This window comes from Penicillium hordei (assembly GCF_028827395.1).
Source record: "Penicillium hordei strain IBT 12815 chromosome Unknown utg000006l_segment0_segment0, whole genome shotgun sequence".
NCBI lineage: Eukaryota > Fungi > Ascomycota > Eurotiomycetes > Eurotiales > Aspergillaceae > Penicillium > Penicillium hordei.
Window position 1 is genome coordinate 2,810,408 of NW_026623147.1, and position 20,170 is coordinate 2,830,577.

At 49.3% G+C, this 20,170-nt stretch overlaps 7 protein-coding genes across 7 annotated transcripts; 4 read left to right on the plus strand and 3 right to left on the minus strand.

Annotated features, from left to right (window-relative positions):
* Positions 1 to 5,531: 5,531 nt before the first annotated feature.
* On the minus strand, positions 5,532 to 6,503 carry N7537_011702 (HAD family hydrolase; the record flags this gene model as incomplete). The annotated part of the gene is made up of 4 exons (XM_056902756.1): positions 6,356 to 6,503; positions 6,268 to 6,289; positions 6,093 to 6,202; positions 5,532 to 6,013 (listed from the first exon to the last, which is right to left on the minus strand). Exons 1-4 carry the CDS (start codon positions 6,453 to 6,455, stop codon positions 5,532 to 5,534), a joined length of 714 nt encoding a protein of 237 aa, XP_056748043.1. The 5' UTR covers positions 6,456 to 6,503.
* Positions 6,504 to 6,854: 351 nt separating this feature from the next.
* N7537_011703 (GNL3/Grn1 family GTP-binding protein) lies at positions 6,855 to 8,595 on the plus strand (the record flags this gene model as incomplete). The annotated part of the gene is made up of 3 exons (XM_056902757.1): positions 6,855 to 6,876; positions 6,940 to 7,034; positions 7,096 to 8,595. 3 exons carry the CDS (start codon positions 6,855 to 6,857, stop codon positions 8,593 to 8,595), a joined length of 1,617 nt encoding a protein of 538 aa, XP_056748044.1.
* Positions 8,596 to 9,104: 509 nt separating this feature from the next.
* cbfA (uncharacterized protein) lies at positions 9,105 to 10,191 on the plus strand (the record flags this gene model as incomplete). The annotated part of the gene is made up of 3 exons (XM_056902758.1): positions 9,105 to 9,257; positions 9,389 to 9,522; positions 9,660 to 10,191. The coding sequence occupies 3 exons, from the start codon at positions 9,105 to 9,107 to the stop codon at positions 10,189 to 10,191; spliced, it is 819 nt and encodes a 272-aa protein (XP_056748045.1).
* An 849-nt stretch (positions 10,192 to 11,040) lies between these two features.
* On the minus strand, positions 11,041 to 12,800 carry N7537_011705 (putative SIR2 family histone deacetylase (Hst4); the record flags this gene model as incomplete). The annotated part of the gene is made up of 2 exons (XM_056902759.1): positions 11,041 to 12,404; positions 12,464 to 12,800. The coding sequence occupies 2 exons, from the start codon at positions 12,798 to 12,800 to the stop codon at positions 11,041 to 11,043; spliced, it is 1,701 nt and encodes a 566-aa protein (XP_056748046.1).
* A 1,232-nt stretch (positions 12,801 to 14,032) lies between these two features.
* On the plus strand, positions 14,033 to 17,351 carry N7537_011706 (mediator of RNA polymerase II transcription subunit 16; the record flags this gene model as incomplete). Its single annotated transcript, XM_056902760.1, has 9 exons — positions 14,033 to 14,163; positions 14,217 to 14,562; positions 14,637 to 14,880; positions 14,936 to 15,399; positions 15,456 to 15,675; positions 15,728 to 15,847; positions 15,915 to 16,349; positions 16,407 to 16,538; positions 16,600 to 17,351. The coding sequence occupies 9 exons, from the start codon at positions 14,033 to 14,035 to the stop codon at positions 17,349 to 17,351; spliced, it is 2,844 nt and encodes a 947-aa protein (XP_056748047.1).
* A 266-nt stretch (positions 17,352 to 17,617) lies between these two features.
* On the minus strand, positions 17,618 to 18,823 carry N7537_011707 (60S ribosomal protein uL29). Its single transcript, XM_056902761.1, has 4 exons — positions 18,690 to 18,823; positions 18,487 to 18,626; positions 18,031 to 18,256; positions 17,618 to 17,886 (listed from the first exon to the last, which is right to left on the minus strand). Exons 1-4 carry the CDS (start codon positions 18,690 to 18,692, stop codon positions 17,881 to 17,883), a joined length of 375 nt encoding a protein of 124 aa, XP_056748048.1. The 5' UTR covers positions 18,693 to 18,823; the 3' UTR covers positions 17,618 to 17,880.
* A 237-nt stretch (positions 18,824 to 19,060) lies between these two features.
* On the plus strand, positions 19,061 to 19,866 carry N7537_011708 (putative vesicle transport v-SNARE protein Gos1; the record flags this gene model as incomplete). Its single annotated transcript, XM_056902762.1, has 3 exons — positions 19,061 to 19,126; positions 19,184 to 19,297; positions 19,363 to 19,866. The coding sequence occupies 3 exons, from the start codon at positions 19,061 to 19,063 to the stop codon at positions 19,864 to 19,866; spliced, it is 684 nt and encodes a 227-aa protein (XP_056748049.1).
* Positions 19,867 to 20,170: the final 304 nt, after the last annotated feature.

Below are 20,170 nucleotides of genomic sequence, written 5' to 3' on the forward strand. Positions count from 1 at the left end.
GTTAAGGAGAGACTCGGGATTTAGGGACCCAAAAAGAGTGTGCATGGAAAAAGAAACCACGAAGAAAAAAAAAGCAAAGAAAGAGTCGAAGGAACGTAAAGGAAAGACTGTGTGGGAAAGGAAAAGGATGAAGAGAAGAAAGATGGAGTTTGGAGGCGCTGGGGGGAAGATCGGGGGTGACGGCTGGTAAAGCGCGGTACAGAGCTGCCGAACAGTTTGGTATGATTGGCTGGCGGGAGGGTATTGTCCAGTAACGGGTGGTAATCAGATGAAACAACCTTTGCAAAAGGTCTGTGCCTCTACTGGGTACATGAGACTTATGTACTATGAGTACCTGGCTTGTGGGTATCTGTACTTCAATCGAGTTTAGATATAAATAAAAAAAATCATAATATTAAAATACATATTAAGGATTAATCGAAAAGAATTCCAATGGGAAAAGCAATTCAGATCTGGGATCGTCTTCCTCCCCGTCTACGGAGTAACAATCCAATGATGCGAAGAATACCCACACAAATTGAAGGCTGAATTACCCCCCACCGTATTTCATCCTTTTTTAGCCCGTGGAGTCGCGCTACCGCCCGCTCGGTAGGGGGTGGCGGCCTAACTCTTGCATCAGAGTCACATTTTGATTTGATTTGAATATTCTTTATTTTTATTCTTATTTACGATGTATCCCTTATCCTTCCTCCTTTATTTTTTATTATTTTATTTTATTATTTTTATTTTTTTTCTTTCCAGAATAGAGTTGGCCCAGACCATAATTCCGATCCCGTCCAGACTTCCCTCGTGAACCCATTCTAACATGGACGTGTGACTAAAAAAAAAAAAAGGTATCCGGGGCTCCACGGAGCCCTAGCCGATCGATTCGGATCTCTCATGAACATTTGTGGGAAAACACCGGTCTATATTTTCACATACATACCTGCTATAGCATTAGAGGTACCTACATACAATGTAACTAGTACTTCGTATAGTAAGCTTCGGAGTAAACAAAGGTGACCCAGGGTTCAAGTGCGGAGAGCCGAGTTTGGGTCGGATGCCTCCCGCGGTAATTTAATATACGATGTGATGTGATACACTACGATACACGGTGATACACTCGCTGGGATGGGTCTTAAGGCTTGAGGACCATCATCTTGGCCTCCCGTGAATTTCACAAACCAAAAAAACGCAAACGCAAAAAATCCCAGTTCCTGCATTAGCGTCATGTCTGATCCCAGGAGGTGCCCATCGCTGCAAAGAAAATCATGTCCACTATAGAAGAATTTAATTTGGAAAGAAAAACCAGTGGATCTGCTACCAAGTACCTAATTTACGTGCAATATTGTACGCTATACAAAGTACCGAGTATGTATGTTTGTAGCCTGTAGCTTCGAGTTATACATAAGGCGTTATAACGTTGTAGACCTCGGTACAGAGTACTCCTGTACGGTGATCGGGCTTGCATAATCCATCTGCTTTAGGTAGTAGTCACAGTTCCTCCCTAAACATCCCGGTCTTTCTAAGTGTTCCCTCGTACCGGGGTGACCACCCCGTAGAGACCGGTGCTCTGGGTCAGACGATCGGGCGCAATCCCTCGGTACAATACATACGGCTATATGATTCGAGGATCGTCACGATTATGGAGAACAGTGATGTCTAGCCTATCTACAAAGGTACGTTGTATAATATTCCGTAGACTATTGACTCCTGAAGCAACTGAGTGTCAGGTATCTGTAACTGACAGTGACCAGGTTCCCCTTTCCGCTAGCACAATTTGATACTAGTGCAGGCGCATGGCAGCGGTCAGCCAAGACAAACTAAACATCAATAGTCGACAGATCCCCGTCGATCACTCAAGGATCTGCCGAGCTCTTTTCTTTATCTCTTTCTTTGGATGTGGTGCCCCCTCCTGGGCATATCTTATACCCCCCTGTTATCCGGCTTCATCCAGGCTCCAACCATATTCCAGGTGTGTGACACCATCTTGCCTTTTCCCGAAGCTCTGGTTGGACCCTGCTCGACAAGCGCTAAACGTCTTGGATTAAGTCGCTCGATGCACGCAAGTCACGAGGGTTGCTGCCCCAACTTTTGTCCACCCCCTTAACATCCACATGCACCTAAAGATGATCACTGCCCAGACCTCCCCCCCGGGAGACCGCTGCCCATAGCACTATGGTCTTTTTTTTGTCTCAACTTTGTTTCATCCCATGCTTAGTTTGGTAGTTAGACAGCTAGTTATAGTGTGCATTGTAACTACATAGTAACTAACTATGGAGTACTAGTTACAGTACTGTTTAGAATCATTGACAGCAAAACATTCGAGATATCTGGGCGACCAATCTTAATAAACTATGGAGTCGAGACTTCCCAAAACGCCTGACTTCTCACCGTGATAGGATCGCATATGGAACCCAAACTCTGACGTTGGCACATGGATAGTGACACCCGCAAAGGATAAGGCAACAATGAACCGGTCTAGCGGAACCTCTCCTCGAGCTGTAAGCTACAAGAGCACCCCTTGTCCCCAGTTTAGTGATCTACCTCCTTGACTGCTCTATTCGGTAGCATGATCTGACCCAAAAAGCCGCCAACGCTATAGTGATCCAAGGTTGATCACCCTCGGTGGGCCAGTCATATAGATCAAAAGACTGGGGTGGATTGATTGTTAATAAGGAGGGATCGATCCGGAGAAAAATCCATAGCAAAGACCTTGTTTGAGACTACTAACAGCCCCACGGACTAGGTAGATCATATGAGAGTACTCCATGCACAACGTGGCGCTTAGATTCCCCCAAACTTTGTATCGCGGTGTGCCATTGTTCTTCCTCTTTGGAAGTAATGCTGCGATGGACGTGATTGTGACGAAGTAAGAACTTAGGTTTCCTATTCAAGCTTCATGTGCATTAGGGCGCGTATCGGTGTCCGCACATCACATCCGATGAGACTTCCAATGGTTGCTTGACTCCTCCTTTTGGGCGATTGTGCTCACTTTTTTCTTGGCACATCATGCCCCACCAACCCACCGAGAAAATGGTCTCATGGTCCAAGGTGATGTCGAGAACAGTAGTACGGAGTACATGATGGGCAAAATCCGAGCAGCGTGGACACAGACCAATTTGATATCACTCCAATCTGGCCAAGAATCCCCGATCTCTTTTTTTTTTTTCTACTTCAAATGTAGTCATATAAGTACGGAGTACAAAGTACAATAAATCCCATTCTAATACTTTAGTACCCATTTAGGCTATTGCAGCTATGTTGCACACAGATCTACTAGTAGTTTGAAGTAAAAAATTCGGGGGATCTGCCATGACGACCCTTGGGTCGATCCGCAACGCATTTCCCGCACGGATCCCTCCGCCCCATCCGACTATTGATTGGATCTCATGCGAACCGTTACACCGGAACAAAATTACAATCTCAAATATCGGACCTTGCAACAACGAGAAGTGTACAATGAAAAGGAGAAAGAATGGAGCACAATTCCCCGGGAAATCTTGAGGATATGATCGACAATGTGATAGAAAAATTAAAAACCCCTCGGGTTTCAAAAACCTTGATAGATTGACGGTCAATTGGGGCCGAGGTCGGATCGTCTTCCTTCCATTGTGATATCAAACCCCTATCCATAGCAATGTATATCTTGGTTTTTTCTTGGCTAGTCAGGGGATTTTACGGACCCGGAGGATTTCGGCCAGAAACCAGAAGCCTGGTGGCTGAGCTGTGCAGATCTGTCAATGTGATAGATCTCCACGGCCGTCCTCGGGACTCTCTTGTGGCGCTGATAAAAGGTCTGTGGCGGTGCGCAACTATATCGAGCGCCCTGCATATGGATAACCTGGGAATTATGTATTTGTCACTTTCGTGGGGCCAGTCCTCGAACTCACAGGATAATCTGCGGAACTAGCTACAAAGGAACGGTCTGTAACATGATTGGACGCGCCCTTCAGCCCAGTGCAGCTCGGATCGGAGTTGGGGAAGCGCATGAGAACAGAATCTACTGTATGTGATGAGATTGCATTTGCCCCTCATCTGTCATCACACACCTTCATACAGGATACAACGTAATAGGTGTGGACGAGGAACCCCGCCAGATTGGAACAAAAGCGCTCTCCCACATCGCCTTCCTTGATTCAGTCAATTGTGATGATATTTAGGAGTTTGCATCCGAGCATCACCTTTCCCCAACCCAGACGCGGGATGCAACCTAGCCCCCTTGCATGCTATTCTCACCGGTTTAGTGGCCTTCCTCGACGTCATTGGAGAGAAGTTCTGTTCTCGCCCCAAACTCCCCAGTCAGGTAGGATGTGTCCATCCCCCAAACCACTTGGTCCACCAATAAAATTCGCATAATGCGTTTGTTCCAAAGTTGCCGGGAGAAAAAGTATCCATATCCTCGTGAGCATCTAACTATTTCCCCAAAAGGGCTGGCTGCAGCTGCAGTCGGAACGCCCAACCCCAATAAGAGCAGATCTAGCAATTTTTTTTCCCAAATCTGAAGTCATCCTCCTCGGGGATGCATTTCCGTGCCCACGGCCTGGTTCCACATTCACCCAGGGCTCAAGTGTGCATGAACGGTAGTTCGCGACCCGCCCTGCCTGAATGATTGGATCAGATGTGAGTAGCAGGTGCATTTGCATGCCCTGCCGATAAAATCCGGCTTTGAGCTGCAAGGATTGCGTGGCTGCATACCCACGAAAGGTGTGCGCAACGCACGCCATGGTGGTCTAGGGCGTCCAGTTACTGTGTCAACAGCTATACAGCTTGATCCTTGCCGGCTGAATCATCTAGAACAGCCACCATCCTTGTTATGCGAGGTGTCGGCTGTCATTAAACAAATCTGTATTTCGTACCGCAACAATAGCACCACCAATTCGCGTCCAAGGTTGGGATGAACTACATACCTGCTTCAAGGTAGCTACACATGGTGGGTTTGTATGTGAGACTCTGCATACGTACTTTCTATCTTGCATCTTGCACCTTGCTTGGCCCGATTACATCCCCACCCGGGGAACCACCTGAGCAACTTCAGGGCTTTGTACCTTTGCATCGTTTCAGGATATGCAGAGCTTAGTGCTTGTGGTCGGGGACGATCCAGCCCTATTCAGAAGGTCCATTGGGTATGAGAACAAATTACATAGCCCGAGGCAGCAGCAAAAAAGCTAGGTTCCCTCTCTACCTAGATACCAGGTACCCTTTTTCAGCACCACCGGCTATAGCCATCGCCTTCCAGGGTAATATGGATAAAAAGTGGAGATTTGCCAGTTTACAAGTCCTCTAGCACGGCTGACTTCCATGCCAACCTAGACAAACCAAAGGTTGATAGCAAACTCTAGAACGAATATGTATATATATATATGTACCAGTCTAATCTGTATGTAGTGCATGTTAATTCGAAGAAAAAACCCCATGAGATCTCTAACACGAGACCTTTAGGCTGTGTATCCAACTCCGAGAAACCCGTTACGCAGCTGCAAATGCAAGAGTATATCCCTGCCCATGGAACAGCGAATCGGCGAAACCGAGGCCGAGGTGGTTACGACCATCTATTGATACGCATCCCTGATCTCGATCTGCACCTGGCCATTAACAACCGCTTTGACCGAAATGCTGGTCAAATCTTCCACAATCCAATCCGCACCAGCTTGCTGGAGCTGGTACAGCGAGTGCGTCGTCTTCAACGCAATCACCTTGAACCCAGCAGCCTTACCAGCCTTGATACCAGAAGGTGCATCCTCGAGTACGACAATCGAAGTTGAATCTTCGATGCCAAGTTGCTTCCGGCCTAGCAGGTAGCAGCGTGGATCCGGCTTGCCGAGTGGCACGTCCATTGCTGTCACCAGGTTCTTGGGGTGTGGGAGGCCGAGCACTTCCAGCCAGCCATCGACTAGAGGGCGCGTACCTGATGTTACAACACCCCATCTTGCGCCGGAGGTCTCGAGGGCTGCGAGGAGGTCGCGGCCGCCGGGGATCTCGACGGCGTCGGAGCCATATTCTTTCGGGATGTGGCCTTCGATTTCATTGACATCTGTGAGGGGATGTTGTTAGTTTATATCCCATGCTTATGTTGGAAGATATCAGTCGCTTCTGGCGTCCGGTAGACTTACAGTCCCAGTTGGCCTTGGTCTGGTCGTATAGACGCATCACATCGATGCTGCGGCGGCCATGCGAGGTCGCGAGGATAGTCTTGGGGTCGACACCGAGTTCGTCACCAATCCTGAAGCGGAATTTGTATTAGTATTCTGCCCACGGAAATCATGTTGGGCTGCGTTTATGACTCACTTGTGCCAGTGCTTCACAATGGCTGTTCAATACCGGATGGTTAGTATTGGTTCCAATTAATCCTAGGACTCGAATTGGGATCGATTACCATCGGTTGAGTCCACAATTGTGCCATCGAAGTCAGAAAGAAGGCCATCGAATGTGTGTACCTGCGCAGGTGCGGAGAACGATCCTGTTGTTAAGGACATGGTGGGGGATGCGGGGAGAATGGAATGCACCGAGTCAATGAGTAGACAGCGAAGCTGATGGTGAGTAGAAGACAATAAGCAGTCTGTTGAGAATCTTCTTGAGGGTATCAACAATTAAGAAACAAGAACAAGAACTTCCAAATAAGATAATATAGGCTATGTATGGCGTTGTCAAACCTGGAATATCTTTCTTGCTTATTCCCGGTGTATGTACCTACCTAATTTGGTAACTGTTCCGCAAGCTTAGTCATGTGGAAAAATTCTCGGAGATCGGCCCAACTATTAATCCGCTTATCGGCTGGGAAATCTTGGCACCCAACTTTTTCTACTCCCGTTGCGGACAGACTTTGAGGATTTGGTGTGCACTTTTTTTGTGATTAACAAATACGTGCATTCAAAATGGTTACTAAGAGCGGTTTCGGTATGATACTATTCTTTGTCACTCGTTCACGCAGTCCTGGGGCGCACCTCTAACGGTCTACAGGCAAGACTTCCAAGCGGGTTCCCGTCCGCTTGAGGCACAAGATTGAAAAGTCTGCAGTTCAGAAGCAGAGAAAGCAAAAGAAGCTCGCAAAGAAGGTATTGCAGACAATATCTCCATAAAATTTCTGATCGAAGGTTCTGACGATTTTCTCTCCAGAACCCTGAATGGCGGTCAAAGCTTAAGAAGGACCCCGGCATTCCCAATCTCTTCCCCAACAAGGACAAGCTTCTCCATGACATTGAAGAGCGGAAGCGCATGAAGGCCGAGGAGCAACAGCGCATTCGGGAGGAGGCACGAGTCCGCAAGGCTGAAGGCCTACCCGCCAAGACTGGCACCGAGGCTGTCGACATTGACGAGAACGATATTATGGATGATGATATGGATGTCGAGGGCAGTGATTCAAACCCCATGGCTGCTCTTCTCGCCTCAGCACGCGCCCGTGCCGTGGAATACGATGATAACCAAAGTGACGACGAAGACATGGAGGAAGATGAAGACGATGATGATGAGATGGACGAGGACGATGAGGGCGGCGCAACTATTGACGAGTCTGCCCCACCATTAGTCAATTCAAAGTCGTACTCCAAGGAGAGCTCACGACGCCAATTCGACAAGGTGTTCAAGCAGGTCACCGACAACGCCGATGTTGTGTTATACGTGCTCGATGCCCGCGACCCCGAGGGTACCCGCTCCAAAGACATTGAGCGCGAGATCATGATGGCAGACGGTGGCAACAAGCGGTTGATTCTTATTCTGAACAAGATCGATCTGGTTCCACCCCCAGTGCTCAAGGGCTGGTTGCTTCACCTGCGCCGCTCCTTCCCCACTCTCCCCCTTAAGGCTTCCAGCGGCACCACTGCCAACGCACACAGCTTCGACCACAAGCAGTTGACGGTCAAGGGTACTTCGGATACACTCTTCCGTGCTCTTAAGTCTTACGCTAGCGCCAAGCAGTTGAAGCGAGCTATCTCTGTCGGTGTCATTGGATACCCCAACGTCGGCAAGTCGTCCGTCATCAACGCACTCACCGCACGTCTGAACAAGGGCTCAAGCAACGCATGTCCCACAGGCGCCGAGGCTGGCGTCACTACTAGCTTGCGCCAGGTGAAGCTGGACAGCAAGCTTAAGCTGATTGACTCTCCCGGAATCGTCTTCCCCAGCTCCAGTGACAAGTCTACCAAGAAGAACAAGAAGCAAGAAGACCAGGCTCGGCTGATTCTCCTCAACGCCGTTCCTCCCAAGCAGATCGAGGATCCCATCCCCGCAGTCAACCTCCTGATGAAGCGTCTATCCTCATCGGAGAACCTCCTCGCCAAGATGCTCGAGTTGTACGGCATCACCGCTCTCTTCCCCAGCAATGGCGACAAGACCACCGACTTCTTGGTCCAGGTGGCCCGCAAGCGTGGCCGTCTTGGAAAGCGCGGTGTCCCCAACCTCGAGAGCGCTGCCATGACCGTTATCAACGACTGGAGAGATGGCCGCATCCAAGGCTGGGCCAATGCGCCCGTACTGCCCGTTGTCTCGGCAGATGCCCCTGCCGGCGATATTAAGCCTGGCGTTGACACCACAAAGGTCGTCACCGAGTGGGCCAAGGAGTTCAGTATTGAGGGTCTCTGGGGCAACGGACAAGGTGATGATGAGGAGATGGCCGAGTAAGGGCTGCTCTTCTTGCTCGCGTTATGAACTCATTATCTCTTTTGATTCTATCTTTCTGGATACCAAAAAGTGGGCGTTTTATGTTGGCATTCCATCCTTCCCTAGGTTTGATCTCAATTTCAGTGGTATAAAAACATTAGTAAAAATGACTCTTTTCCAAATAAAACAAGCAAAATTGTAGATCGTACTGCATATTATTGTAGAAATGAATGCTGAAATAGAAATCATATCGAAGTAGAGTAGACATCACCGCCAAGCCCCCACCCACACTCGCGCATCGAGAAATCCAACGCGTTGGCGCGTCTTCCCTGCAACCCTCGAACGACGTCCCATCTCCAAAGCTCATAACCACAGCTGAAACCTGAATACAACCCTCAGGTCCTTTAGAGAAAGAAATACTCGGGCCTTGACTCGATTCAATATCCAAGGGGGGCCCGAATTGTCAACCCCCCGATCCCTTAATCCGTTCAACCAGCACGAAGGCACCTATCCGCCCCAAATCCACAAAAATGCCACCACGCAAATCCACCTCCTCGGCAACGCCTGCTGACCCTGATGACTCCCTGCTCCAGCAGTCGTCTCCAGCACCGCAGACAGACAAGCCCGTCTTTGCGACGGAGCAGCAGTTGAAGGCTCGGGCCGAGGCAGGCGCGAGTGTCGAGGTAAGACAAAGACAGAGGCATGATCAGGCATTGTATATTGCAGGACGATACCATATCAATGGATTCCTTCATATACAGCATGTGAAACAAGTGAACCAGGCCAGGCTAACGCTCTCCCCGGTAATGTGTAGGACTATCTCCTACCACGCTCGCTGACGATTCGTCTCGCCAAGTCGGTTCTCCCGCCGAATACAACAATCCAGAAAGACGCCGTGTTGGCTATGCAGAAGGCTGCTACGGTGTTTGTTTCTTATCTGTCTTCGCAGTATGTTTTACCCTCCGCCCGCTGCCTTCGGCTTTTGCATTCGAGTCCTCCAGTCCAAGATATGGGATGGTGAATCTCGATTTGTTCTACTCTATCCCTTAGTATGATACATCGAACTAACTTCGGTGAAACCTTAGCGCCAACGATGCAACCCTCAAACGCACCATTGCCCCATCAGACGTCTTCAACGCCCTCTCCGAGCTAGAGCTCGACTCTTTCCGCGGCCGTCTGGAACAGGAATTAGAGGCGTATACTGAAATCAAAGCCGGGAAACGCAAGCCGAAAAAGGTTGATGAGAATGGATCCACGCAGGATGCGTCAGGCGAGGGCGCGACTCAGGGCGATGGTGATGTTGAGATGCTTGATAATCCCGCGAAAAGGGTAAAGCGGGACGGAGAGGTGGAGGTAGCTGTTGGTCCGCCTGCTGGTGATGATGGAGACGAGACTCAGGAGGAAGACGTCGAAGAGGAAGAGGAAGAAGACGATGAGAGTGAGGCTGACGATGAGGAGGAGGAACATGCTCCGCGTGAGGATAACCTTGAACATGTGGAGGATCTGGACCGTGAGCCTGGTGCGAGGAGGGGGCCTTATGATCCTGATGCTGACGAGACGGACGAAGACGAAGATGGGCCTGGTAGTCAGCTGCGGGATGATCTTGGGTTGGGCTAATTGTCTAGGCCATGTCAAAGTGATTTATAGGTAGATGAGCCAAAGAGGATTCATGCTGGATGGCATTAGGGGAGGTTGACTGGCAAAAGAAAAGGATGTTTCTGCTGTACTATACACATAATGACGAATGGATTTTATGCTGCGCTCTGTTGATATATACTTGGACATAGCGAAGACGGTAGGTAAACGCAGATGAAGGGCCAAATTATAGTATATCAATCCTCGACATATAATATAGTTGCGCAACTAGGGATTCGAATAAATAATATATATCAAGCCTCCAATGCCCTACAACAAAAATCACAGGAATAAGAAAGAGAGAGAAAATTATAACCCGGAGAACAAGGAAATAAGTATTAAACGGGACAGCACATAACAAATCGTATGAGGCGGGATTAAAGTCTGGAATATCTTATTTAGATAATCCAAAGATGAACACCCATGCAGATTGACATGAGTGAAAATAAGAATAGAATAAGAATTGAAAGCAAGGAAGCCCCATCACACTGAAACAAGCCAGCTTCTTTCCCGACAAACGCCTGAGCCAACCCATGCGAGAAACCGTGGTCTATCAATGGTATCTTTCGAAAAGAGGACAGCAACAATCATCAACCCAAAGCAAACGCAGGCGATGCAAGTAAGAATACAGTCCACGAAACAGGAAGTATGTAAACATAGGTGAAGAAATAGAAATCCCAGAAGGAGATAGGGGGAGCAGTGAAAGTAACACTGGAAAGAGCAATGAAAAGAAGAACACCAAAGGACGCCAATTGGGAACCATGCATCATGTCATGAATTTGCAGTCAACATAGAATAGAATATCAATACCATGACCGGAACATAAAAGAGTCAGGAGGAAGCCACCGGCCGAGGAAGAGACTCTGTGTTAAGCATGCCGTCTGCTTTCTCGGATTGCTCTGTTTTGGGCAGAGGACCATTGTTCCTCGAGGCGCCCGCTGGGACCGGTTGCATAGGTTTGCCGTCGGCCTTTGTACCGAACTTGCCAGCGGATTGAGAGGTTTTCGTAACACGACTGAACGAGGTGATTTTCTTGACCGGGGCGGCGGGCACGGCACGTTTTTTCGAGGCAGTGGTTGTTGCAGCCTTCTTGGGACGGGGATTGGGGGCGGGCTTCGTGATGAACTTGGAGGTAGGCTTGCGGGCAGTAGGCTTTTCTTTCTTGATAATGTCTTGGATGGATCGGCCATTGCTTGCCGGGTTCTCCAGCTTGATTTTCGTAACTTTGGTAGCCGGCTTCTTCGTTGGCTTCTCGTCGTGGCTGGAAGAAGGTGTGGCGAGACCAGTATCTGCACGAGGTCTCTTTTTGGGCGTGACGACGACGGAAACGTCGTTGGAATTGAACCCGTGGGAAATGGGCTCGGGCGAGGATTCGTACGCGCACGGAGTAATGTCCTCCGACTCCCACGGTTTCAGGTTCACCTGGCGTGCAACTTCATCGCATGACCCCTCGACAATCAAGTCGAAACAGTTATCGAATTCTTTGCCGCTTGGTGGTTCATTGTTGATGAACATTGTGACACCATCCTTGCGACTACGGATCATTGTGCACAGGCTCTTGACGAGTCGACGGACCCCGGGGATCTTCAAGCTGGTGCCGGCGACAATCAGGACGCGAGGGCGGGATTTGATATCGGCGTTCATCACGGAGGTGATTGCCTCTTCGTCGGGGTTGTGTTCATTGTAGAGGACGATGCGCGGGCGCATGCGGCCAATTCCGTGACTCCGTTGACCACTGGCTTGGCGAACTTCGTCGTGCTCAACACAATCGTCGCAAGCGGGCGGGTCGGCTTTGGTGAAGATATCGGGGTTGAAGTCGGCGAGGTAGCGACACTTCTGGCATACCATTTTCTCAATACTGCCGTGCAGTTGAATAGTGACCGGCCAACTACCCTTGACATTAAGCGGGACCTCAGTTGCCAGTGGCCCCATAGAGGTCTCAATGCCATCGATATTTTGGGTGTAGAGTCGCTTCAGGCGAGACTCGATACCTAACCGGGCGAGCATTTGGTGGAAGGCGGTGGGTTTGATATTGGCAACTTCTTCCGACAGCGACCGGACCATTTCGTGGAAGGGGGCAGTCAATGCGTCATCTTGATAGACAGCTGCATCAAAGAGAAGCTTGCCGGAAGCTTTCAAGTTATGTTTTTTCTGCAATGATTTGAAGAGACCATCTGTGGAGCGGAAATCCGGAACTATGTGGAGAGTTAAGAGTTGTGTTCGAATATGGCAGAATCCAAAAGCAGAAACTTACTACCCGCAGCCGTGGAAATGCCAGCGCCGGCGATGACGACAATGTCTTTTTGATGACGCAGAGTTTGAACAAGCAAATAGTGTTGATCATTTTGTTCATAGAGAGACCTGGATAGGTCGAGATATTGAGTAGTCCGTTCCTTTGGTAAGGGGTTCCGTCTCCTCTTTGCGGGACGGGCTTGGCGTGCAGAACCCTCAGCAGACTCAGCGCCCTCTTGGGATGAAGGCGTTGGGTATCGCTCTGCAGGCTCTGGTGATGACTGCGCTGCTAATGTTGGTGATGGAGGCACGGAGCTCAACTCCGAATCAGATGAAAAATCTAAATTGTAATCACCCATGGTTGTGTGGGGAGTTGCGAATGGGCTGGAAGGTGTAACAACGTAGGAGAATGTTCACCCCCAGGGGGAATCGGGGCGAAAAGGACCAGGTGATATTTCCTAATTGCTCACAGACTGTAGAAAACCCTCGAAAAGAGAAATCATATGTGTCTGGGGAAATAAAGATCAATAAAGATCAATGACGTGTAAGACCTTGAGATAGGTAGAAGAAAGGGTAGAAAAGAGTAGGAGTAGTTGTAGGTAGAAAGTTGTAGCGCTGGAGAAGTTGACGATGAGGTCAGCGATGGAGGGGGGGAAGGGCATTAATGAAACTCGTGCACTTCAGGGCTCTATGGGCCGGAGAAAAAAAAGAATTAAAAAAAAGGGCCCGCAGGAAAAACAGCTTTTGTTTTGGCTGAAGGTATAGGATTTTCGTTAAAGAATGTTGAAGTAAATTGACTTGACCGAACCGAATGATCAGGAAAGGGTGGGACTCGATGTTTTGATGCGAACGGTTGTGGGTTTTGAGATTGCTACGCATATACTTCGGAATAAAGAGGGAAATTGGTCCAGTAATAGCTTCTTTGATGCTCTTGAAACCCCCATTGATGGTACTTTGTAGGGGGGTTTGATAATAGTCCAATGCCCTTTCATACCCTAATAAGGGACATCTTAATACTTCCTATTGTACTTGTCGTATTGTTCTTATATTCCCCCCCACCTATTTTGCTTTCTATTTTTCCTTTGAGGGTCTTTTTTGTGCTATTTGGCTATTTTGCTATTTTCCATGTTTTGACAGTTCAAGGGCTTAGCTTGTGATTCGCTCTGGTAGATAATGGGTCGCCTAATATTGTTCTGATTGGCCAGCTGTCGTTGGCCGGGCTACCCATCACCTGATCCGTCCATGGATATCACGAGTCCTGACTAAGCAAAATCATTGGGAAATCCACTGGTCCCTGGAGGTCCAGGCGCTGACGGCATAGGAACATCTGGATTTGGTCCATGGTCCCCCTCATATTGAAGTCTGGAATTCCTGCATTGACTGTGATATCGCTGGTGGTGTTTGTGACATCTCCTCGAACATTAGCCGTCGATCTCGGGGATCCCCTCTCCCCCCTCTCTTGACCAAATAATAATAAAGCCATCTGATATTCAATGGTCCCGAGGAACTCTATGAAGCGATGCTGCTGTAGTGATTCCCGGATTATCAAACATACTTGACAAGTCGTCCGACAAATATTATGCCCTTGATCATGGAGGACGGTATCAATGTGGATGATCTCTTTGGAGAACCCAACTCCTTGGAGCTAGGCTTGCCCGCCGCCTCCCCAATCAAAGGTCTAGCACAATGCCTAGATGAAATGCGTCTATTAGGGTGCTGCCAGTAAGCTTGGAAGAATGCCCTATATCCCTATTCTAAGACTAATAACTTTTTAGGAAAATCGCCTGGTCTCGGATGGGATGTATTGCATCTATTTCCCCAGACGGACTCCGGGTTATTGTCCGCCATCTCCAGTGCCGTCCATCAGATGGTAAATGGGTGCTCGGGGAAGAGTCATCTTTGGCTCCAGTATTGGAGGCTCATAATGGCAATCAACTGGCCCATCTATCATGGAATGAGACCGGTTCAGAGCTTGCCGTTGTCGACTGTTCTGGTCGCATATCAATATATTCCATTTCCATTGCATTGAACAGCATCACAGGCTTGCGTCAGGCCTCATTTGACTCCGGCGACGATGGAAGCCAAGTCGTTGGAATGATGTGGTTGAACTCCCAGCGTTACGTACGTTGCCCCTACCCATTATCCATCAAGATATACCCAGATAGAAGTGAAATGACCCTAACATGGTAATATAGGTGCACGCATTCCACCAAGCAGCCAAGGTGAATGGTCGATGGGCATACTCGCCCTTCCGTCGACGCCCCGTCGGGCCATTTCACCCAGCCAATAAAGGCGCATTGATATGTGTGACCAGAGCCGGCCAGATCAAGCTGATATATCAAAACCCTGACAGCAAATGGGCCGAGCTGCCAGCTGAACTGAAGAACACAGGGTACTCGGACAGACTATTAACACATGCATCCATGACCGCAACACAAGGTATTGCTGTTCAGTCAAAGCTCCATTTCCCGCCATCACTGACGTATTAAAACAGCTGGGATCCTTCTCTCCACCTATTCTGCATGCCAGAAAATGTGTCTTTATAGAGTACACATCAGCTGGAACCCGCCACAATGGGAGCCGGCACAGGGGAAACCGCCCGGCCAATTCCCTATTCCCACCTTCCGTTTAATCCATTGTAAGGTCGACATGCCCAGCAACATATTGAACGTCAACCGGGGGCCCGACCACTCCGATCAGTCTTTGCCGTTTTTGAACTCGGTATACTCGTTGACACGACTAGAGATCATGCCGGGACAGTTTGATAGCCCCGCGGGGTCCACTGCCAATCCTTGGATCCTGGCTGTCTTGTCGAAGCCCCTCCATGCCATACATGACTATCCAGATCAGCAAGGTCCGCCGAGTGTGATTGTCAGGTGGCATTTGGAATCTGCACCGCAGATCCTCCATCCCAAGTTTGACGAAGTGACGTCAAAAAAGAGCAACGCTCAAGGAAAGGTGCGAATTCCTCTGGGTTTGACTTTCGTGTGGAATCGTGACTGACCGATCCTCAGCCCAAAATGGAACTGCGCAGGTTGGAGGACGTATATTGCGACAAGTATATCGTCTCGGTCGATCTAGTAGAGCATGGGACAGTTTTGGCTGTCAGCCACGACGACAGCTCAATAACATGCTACGACACACGGACAATGGCCGTGTTGAACGGCCTTAACGACTCAACCACAGTGACCTGTCTGCCCCAGGCTGGGTTCCAGTACCCACTCGAAACATCAGGTATGTCCGGGAATGAGGCTTTTAGATGCGTGGTTAGAGCTGACATGGCCAGGTCTTCATATTGCTTTCTCTCCTAACGCTTGCGTTGCCGTTACGCTGGATATTGACGGACATATGCAATTGAGAGTGATGGAGCATTCGTTCGGATCCACAGAGGGTCTCTATGACGAGAGTATGTGTTTTCCGGATCGCTTATCAGGTCATCTGCATGGAATAACAATACTGACCAAGTCATGTAGACAATTTCTCCGCGGCTATCGCGGCCTTGACATTGGCATTCAGTCGAGGCTGTGGGGTTGATTTCAATACAGATGACATACTCATGGTTGCTCTCGGGCAGCTATCACCGGGTGAGTGCTCTGAAGATCTTCGCATTGATATCATCGAGACGCTGACAACCTCCAAAGAGGCTCAAACCACATTCATCAGCGAGGTGTATCGCGCATTGCCGGTTAATTGCAATTTCACAGCCGAACAGGACAAACTCATGAGCCATCCTTACATACCTCGTTGTCTCAGTTTACAGGCCGGACTGGGCTTCAAAGGGAGACTCAAGCGCCGCAACCTCTCATCGGCTGTGCCGTGGGCAAGCCTTCAACTCAGACATGCCTCGGTTCTATTTGCATATTTCTTCCAATATAATAAAGGGGGACAGACTGAATCGCATGATCCAGGTGAGTTCAAAGAAAGCAAACTCGATTGTCGTGATCCGCTGCTAATTGAAACAAAAGATGTTCTCCGCATGGTATTGGGCAACACCAAATGGACATTAGACTTCTCTCACTTTCTTCTAAACGAAATCTTCGACATGGCCGATGAATTCGAAGATGTCTACCATGACCCAGAAGCATTCACACAGAAATGTAAGGAACCTCCCTATAACAAACTCCAGCTTCAAGCTCCCCAATCTCACTATTTGCACAGTGAAAAACTCCTCCTCCCTCCCCCTTTTAATCCTCCTCTCAAGCATGTCGCGCGCCTTCCTCCGCTTCATCTGTCGAGGCCTCCGCGGCGTGAATGCCGGCTTCGCAACCGCAAACCCCGCTTCCCTCGTAGGTGACTCCCGAATCTACTACACAGAGATCTGCCAAACACTAGAATCATCACCGGTACGGATCGATGTGTACGAGAAGTTCCTGGCAGGAGTCGACTCAGCCGTGAAGCACGCCTACCAAGGCGCTGGCTTTGGCGACGCTGAAAGACCCGGCCCGGAAAAGGAACTGCTGGTTAATGCGCGCATCCCGCCGGTCCTCACCACAGCCGTGGCAACCCTCCTCCGGCAGACAGTCCCCGCGCTCAAATCCGAAATCAATCGCAGGGCGATCTACCTCGGGGACTATAGCTGGCTTGGTTTTGGGAATGATCGACGCACGGCGTTGTACCGTAAACAGCGTGAGGTCGATATCGTCAAGAAGTGTCCGCTGCGCCCGCCGCTACCGTTGGGGAATGATGGTCGCGTGGCGCCGCTAAAGAAGCGCAGGTGTGCGCGCTGCTGTGAGGTCTCTGGTGATACAAATCTGCCCCGGTCGCTTCTGTCTTTCAAGATGATTGCTAAGCTGGGGCTGTTGCGGTCTTGTCTTTGCGGGGGGATGTGGGTTCTTGAGACGGATACTGGGGATCTTGGGGCTAGGACTGCGAATACGAATGGCAGTAGCAACAGGGTTAGCCAGGCTTAGGACATTAGTCAATGCTGAAATTGGATACTATAGCTCGCATTCTGGCTTTGACTCCAGGTGATGTGGGGGTTGGTTCATCTATTACTACTTTGAGGGTACGTTGGTTCTTTTAATCTTACGATGTCTTGCATCTAGATTTGTTTGGTGACTATAGCAAGATATTCTTAGTCGGCCATTATTTTTGCTGTGTATTTGAGTCATGTAGACTAAAATTGTAGACTACTCAAAAATATGTATACTGTAGAGATATATATCATCGAGTCCTGGCAGACTATACATATCCATGTGATATCCTCACTAGTCGTACATGAAAGCAAGAGCAAGGAAACTTGGAGAATGTCTAAAATCATGTCATGTCAAGAGTCGATTTGCATCCTATTTAGATACATAATCAAATTCCATTTTTTGGATGTAAAAAAAAGAGAAAACCGACCCCTACACAAGCATTCGGATCCACAGTCACGTCCTGCTCATGTCCAAGGCCAGCAACGTCTTCCCACAAAACTCCATATCCGAACAAGTTCTGCGTTTAAGCCTGCAATAAATAAGCCGTCAGTATTATGTTCCGCCGATTCGTCTCGTTTGATGGGCGAGGGTTGTGGTGGAGAGGGCAAAGATGAACATCCATGAACCCTCATTCCATCTTTTTCCTGCCAAGGATTGTCGGAGGGTATCATACCTTAACGGCGTACTTCCGCTGGGGGAAGTGGATGGCACGCTTGCGGAGCTTGTCGATGGTCTGGGTACGCTCGTGCTTGGTGAGACGGCGGCGGATCTCACGGGTGAGCTTGGGGCGGAGGTCGAGCGGGAGGTACTTCTTGTTCTTGTAGAACAGACGCAGCTGAGCGCGCTGGTTGGCGTTGATAACGGTGAGAACACGAGCGATCGACTTGCGAACCTCGCCGCTAAAAAAAAAATCCCAGTCAGCATCAAATCTCGAATATCGATGATCCCCAGTATCGTGCGCTTTGTGCCAGATCGTATAATCCGTCTCTTCCTCATCGATCGCTTTGTTGAATGCTGGCGTAGTCCTCCTCTTGTATGTTGTCTTTCCCGGGTTCGATCATTCCCATCCCGCAAATCTTCAAATTCCATCCGCACAAAAAATCAAATATCGGGGGTGTCGAATACGCACATTCTCTGAGTCTTGGAGGAAGCGCCGGAAGAGATCTTCTGAACGCGGAGCTGGTTAAGCTCCAACTTCAACTCCTCGAGCTGTGTGGCGAGCTCATCCTTGTTCTTGCCCCAGAGCTGACCAGCCTTGACCTTGGACGACTGCAAAAAAAAGAGCGATTCATCAGCATTTTGATATCAGAGCCTTTGCACAGCGCGACATACCATGGTGGCGTTGAATTGTGTGGGTTGTCGACGTTGAGAATTGAAGATGTCCGAGGGTCAATTTGCGACTGGTTGTGGGACTAGGGCTAAGCGAATTTGTGACTTTAGCGGGTGCACGTGATTATGGTGGCACTCAATGCCTGAATTTGATGCCTGAAGTTTCTGGCTGGTTGGTGCCTGGGCCCTGGGGCATAACACTGCTGTATTCGGTTAGCACCTTTTACCCCGTCATGGGCTGGGGCACTTACGTAGACAAGCAGGCAGCACCTCGGCCCTTGCACTGGTTGACTTGGTGGTCTGAGAAGAACCCCTAAACAGATCAGACTTCTCTAGGGACTTAACATCCACATTCCATATATTTCTTGCCTGCCATGGCATCCTCAACTAGTTCCGGCTGGACACAACTCCGGCAACAAGCACGGTCGCTTGAAACCCAGGTACCGACCATTATCTCACCAAGATTTCTATACCAATGTTAGCTGACGCACCGATAGACCGAGAACCTTTTCCACACTTATTCACAATTTGCCTCGATTAGCAAACCTCCACAATCACCTACCGAGGAAGAGCTGCGGCTTGAATCACAATTGAAAGACCTTCTCGAAAGAGTACGTCCATCCACCAACATCCAACAGAAAAAAAAGGCACCGACAGCTAATTGATTTCCGTACAGCGCGAGTCTGTCATCGCCCAATTATCCCGTCTCCTCGACTCCGAAGCTACCCTCACCTCCTCCGCCCTAAAACAGAACAATGTCTCCCGCCACCGCGAAGTACTGCAAGACCACCGCCGCGAGCTCCAACGTCTGACCGCAGCCATTTCTGAATCGCGCGACCGCGCAAACCTACTCTCCAATGTCCGTTCAGATATCAGCTCCTATCGCGCATCCAACCCCGCTGCTGCCGAGGCCGAGTACATGCTTGAAGAGCGAGGCCGAGTTGAGAACAGCCATAGCATGATGGACGGCGTGCTAAGCCAGGCGTATGCCATCAATGCAAACTTCGGTGTGCAAAGCGAGACGATTGCTAACATTAATCGTCGCATTGTTGGTGCTGCTGGCAATGTCCCTGGCATGAACTATCTCATCGGCAAGATTGGGAACAAGAAGAGGCGGGATGCTATTATCCTCGGGTGCTTCATTGGGTTCTGCTTTTTGATGCTGCTGTTCTTCCGATAAAGTATGTATGCGAAGGTCTGGCGGCAGGTCAGTTATACCGCCGCTATGACTTATTGCTCTTATGCCGATTGCTGTTCTCCAGCGAGTGGATTTCTCTTGTCGAAGGCGTTCGGGTTTGGGCATGTTTCGAGCCCCCCTTGATGGGGGATGCGACAGAATCGATGATAATTCTCGCGAAAGGGTTTTGAAGGCGCCTATTTGTTATACTTTCTATTATACAGATTCTCTATTGTATGTACAAATTCAACCGAGAGCGGAATAAAACCACATCCAAGGCTCCAGTTCAGGTAATCCTTATCACCCG

Coding starts and splice junctions, on each gene's coding strand:
- N7537_011707 (XM_056902761.1), bottom strand. Junction 18,257..18,486: donor TCCTCCAAGACTCAGAGAAT/GTGCGTATTCGA, acceptor TTTTTTTTTTAG/CGGCGAGGTTCGCAAGTCGA.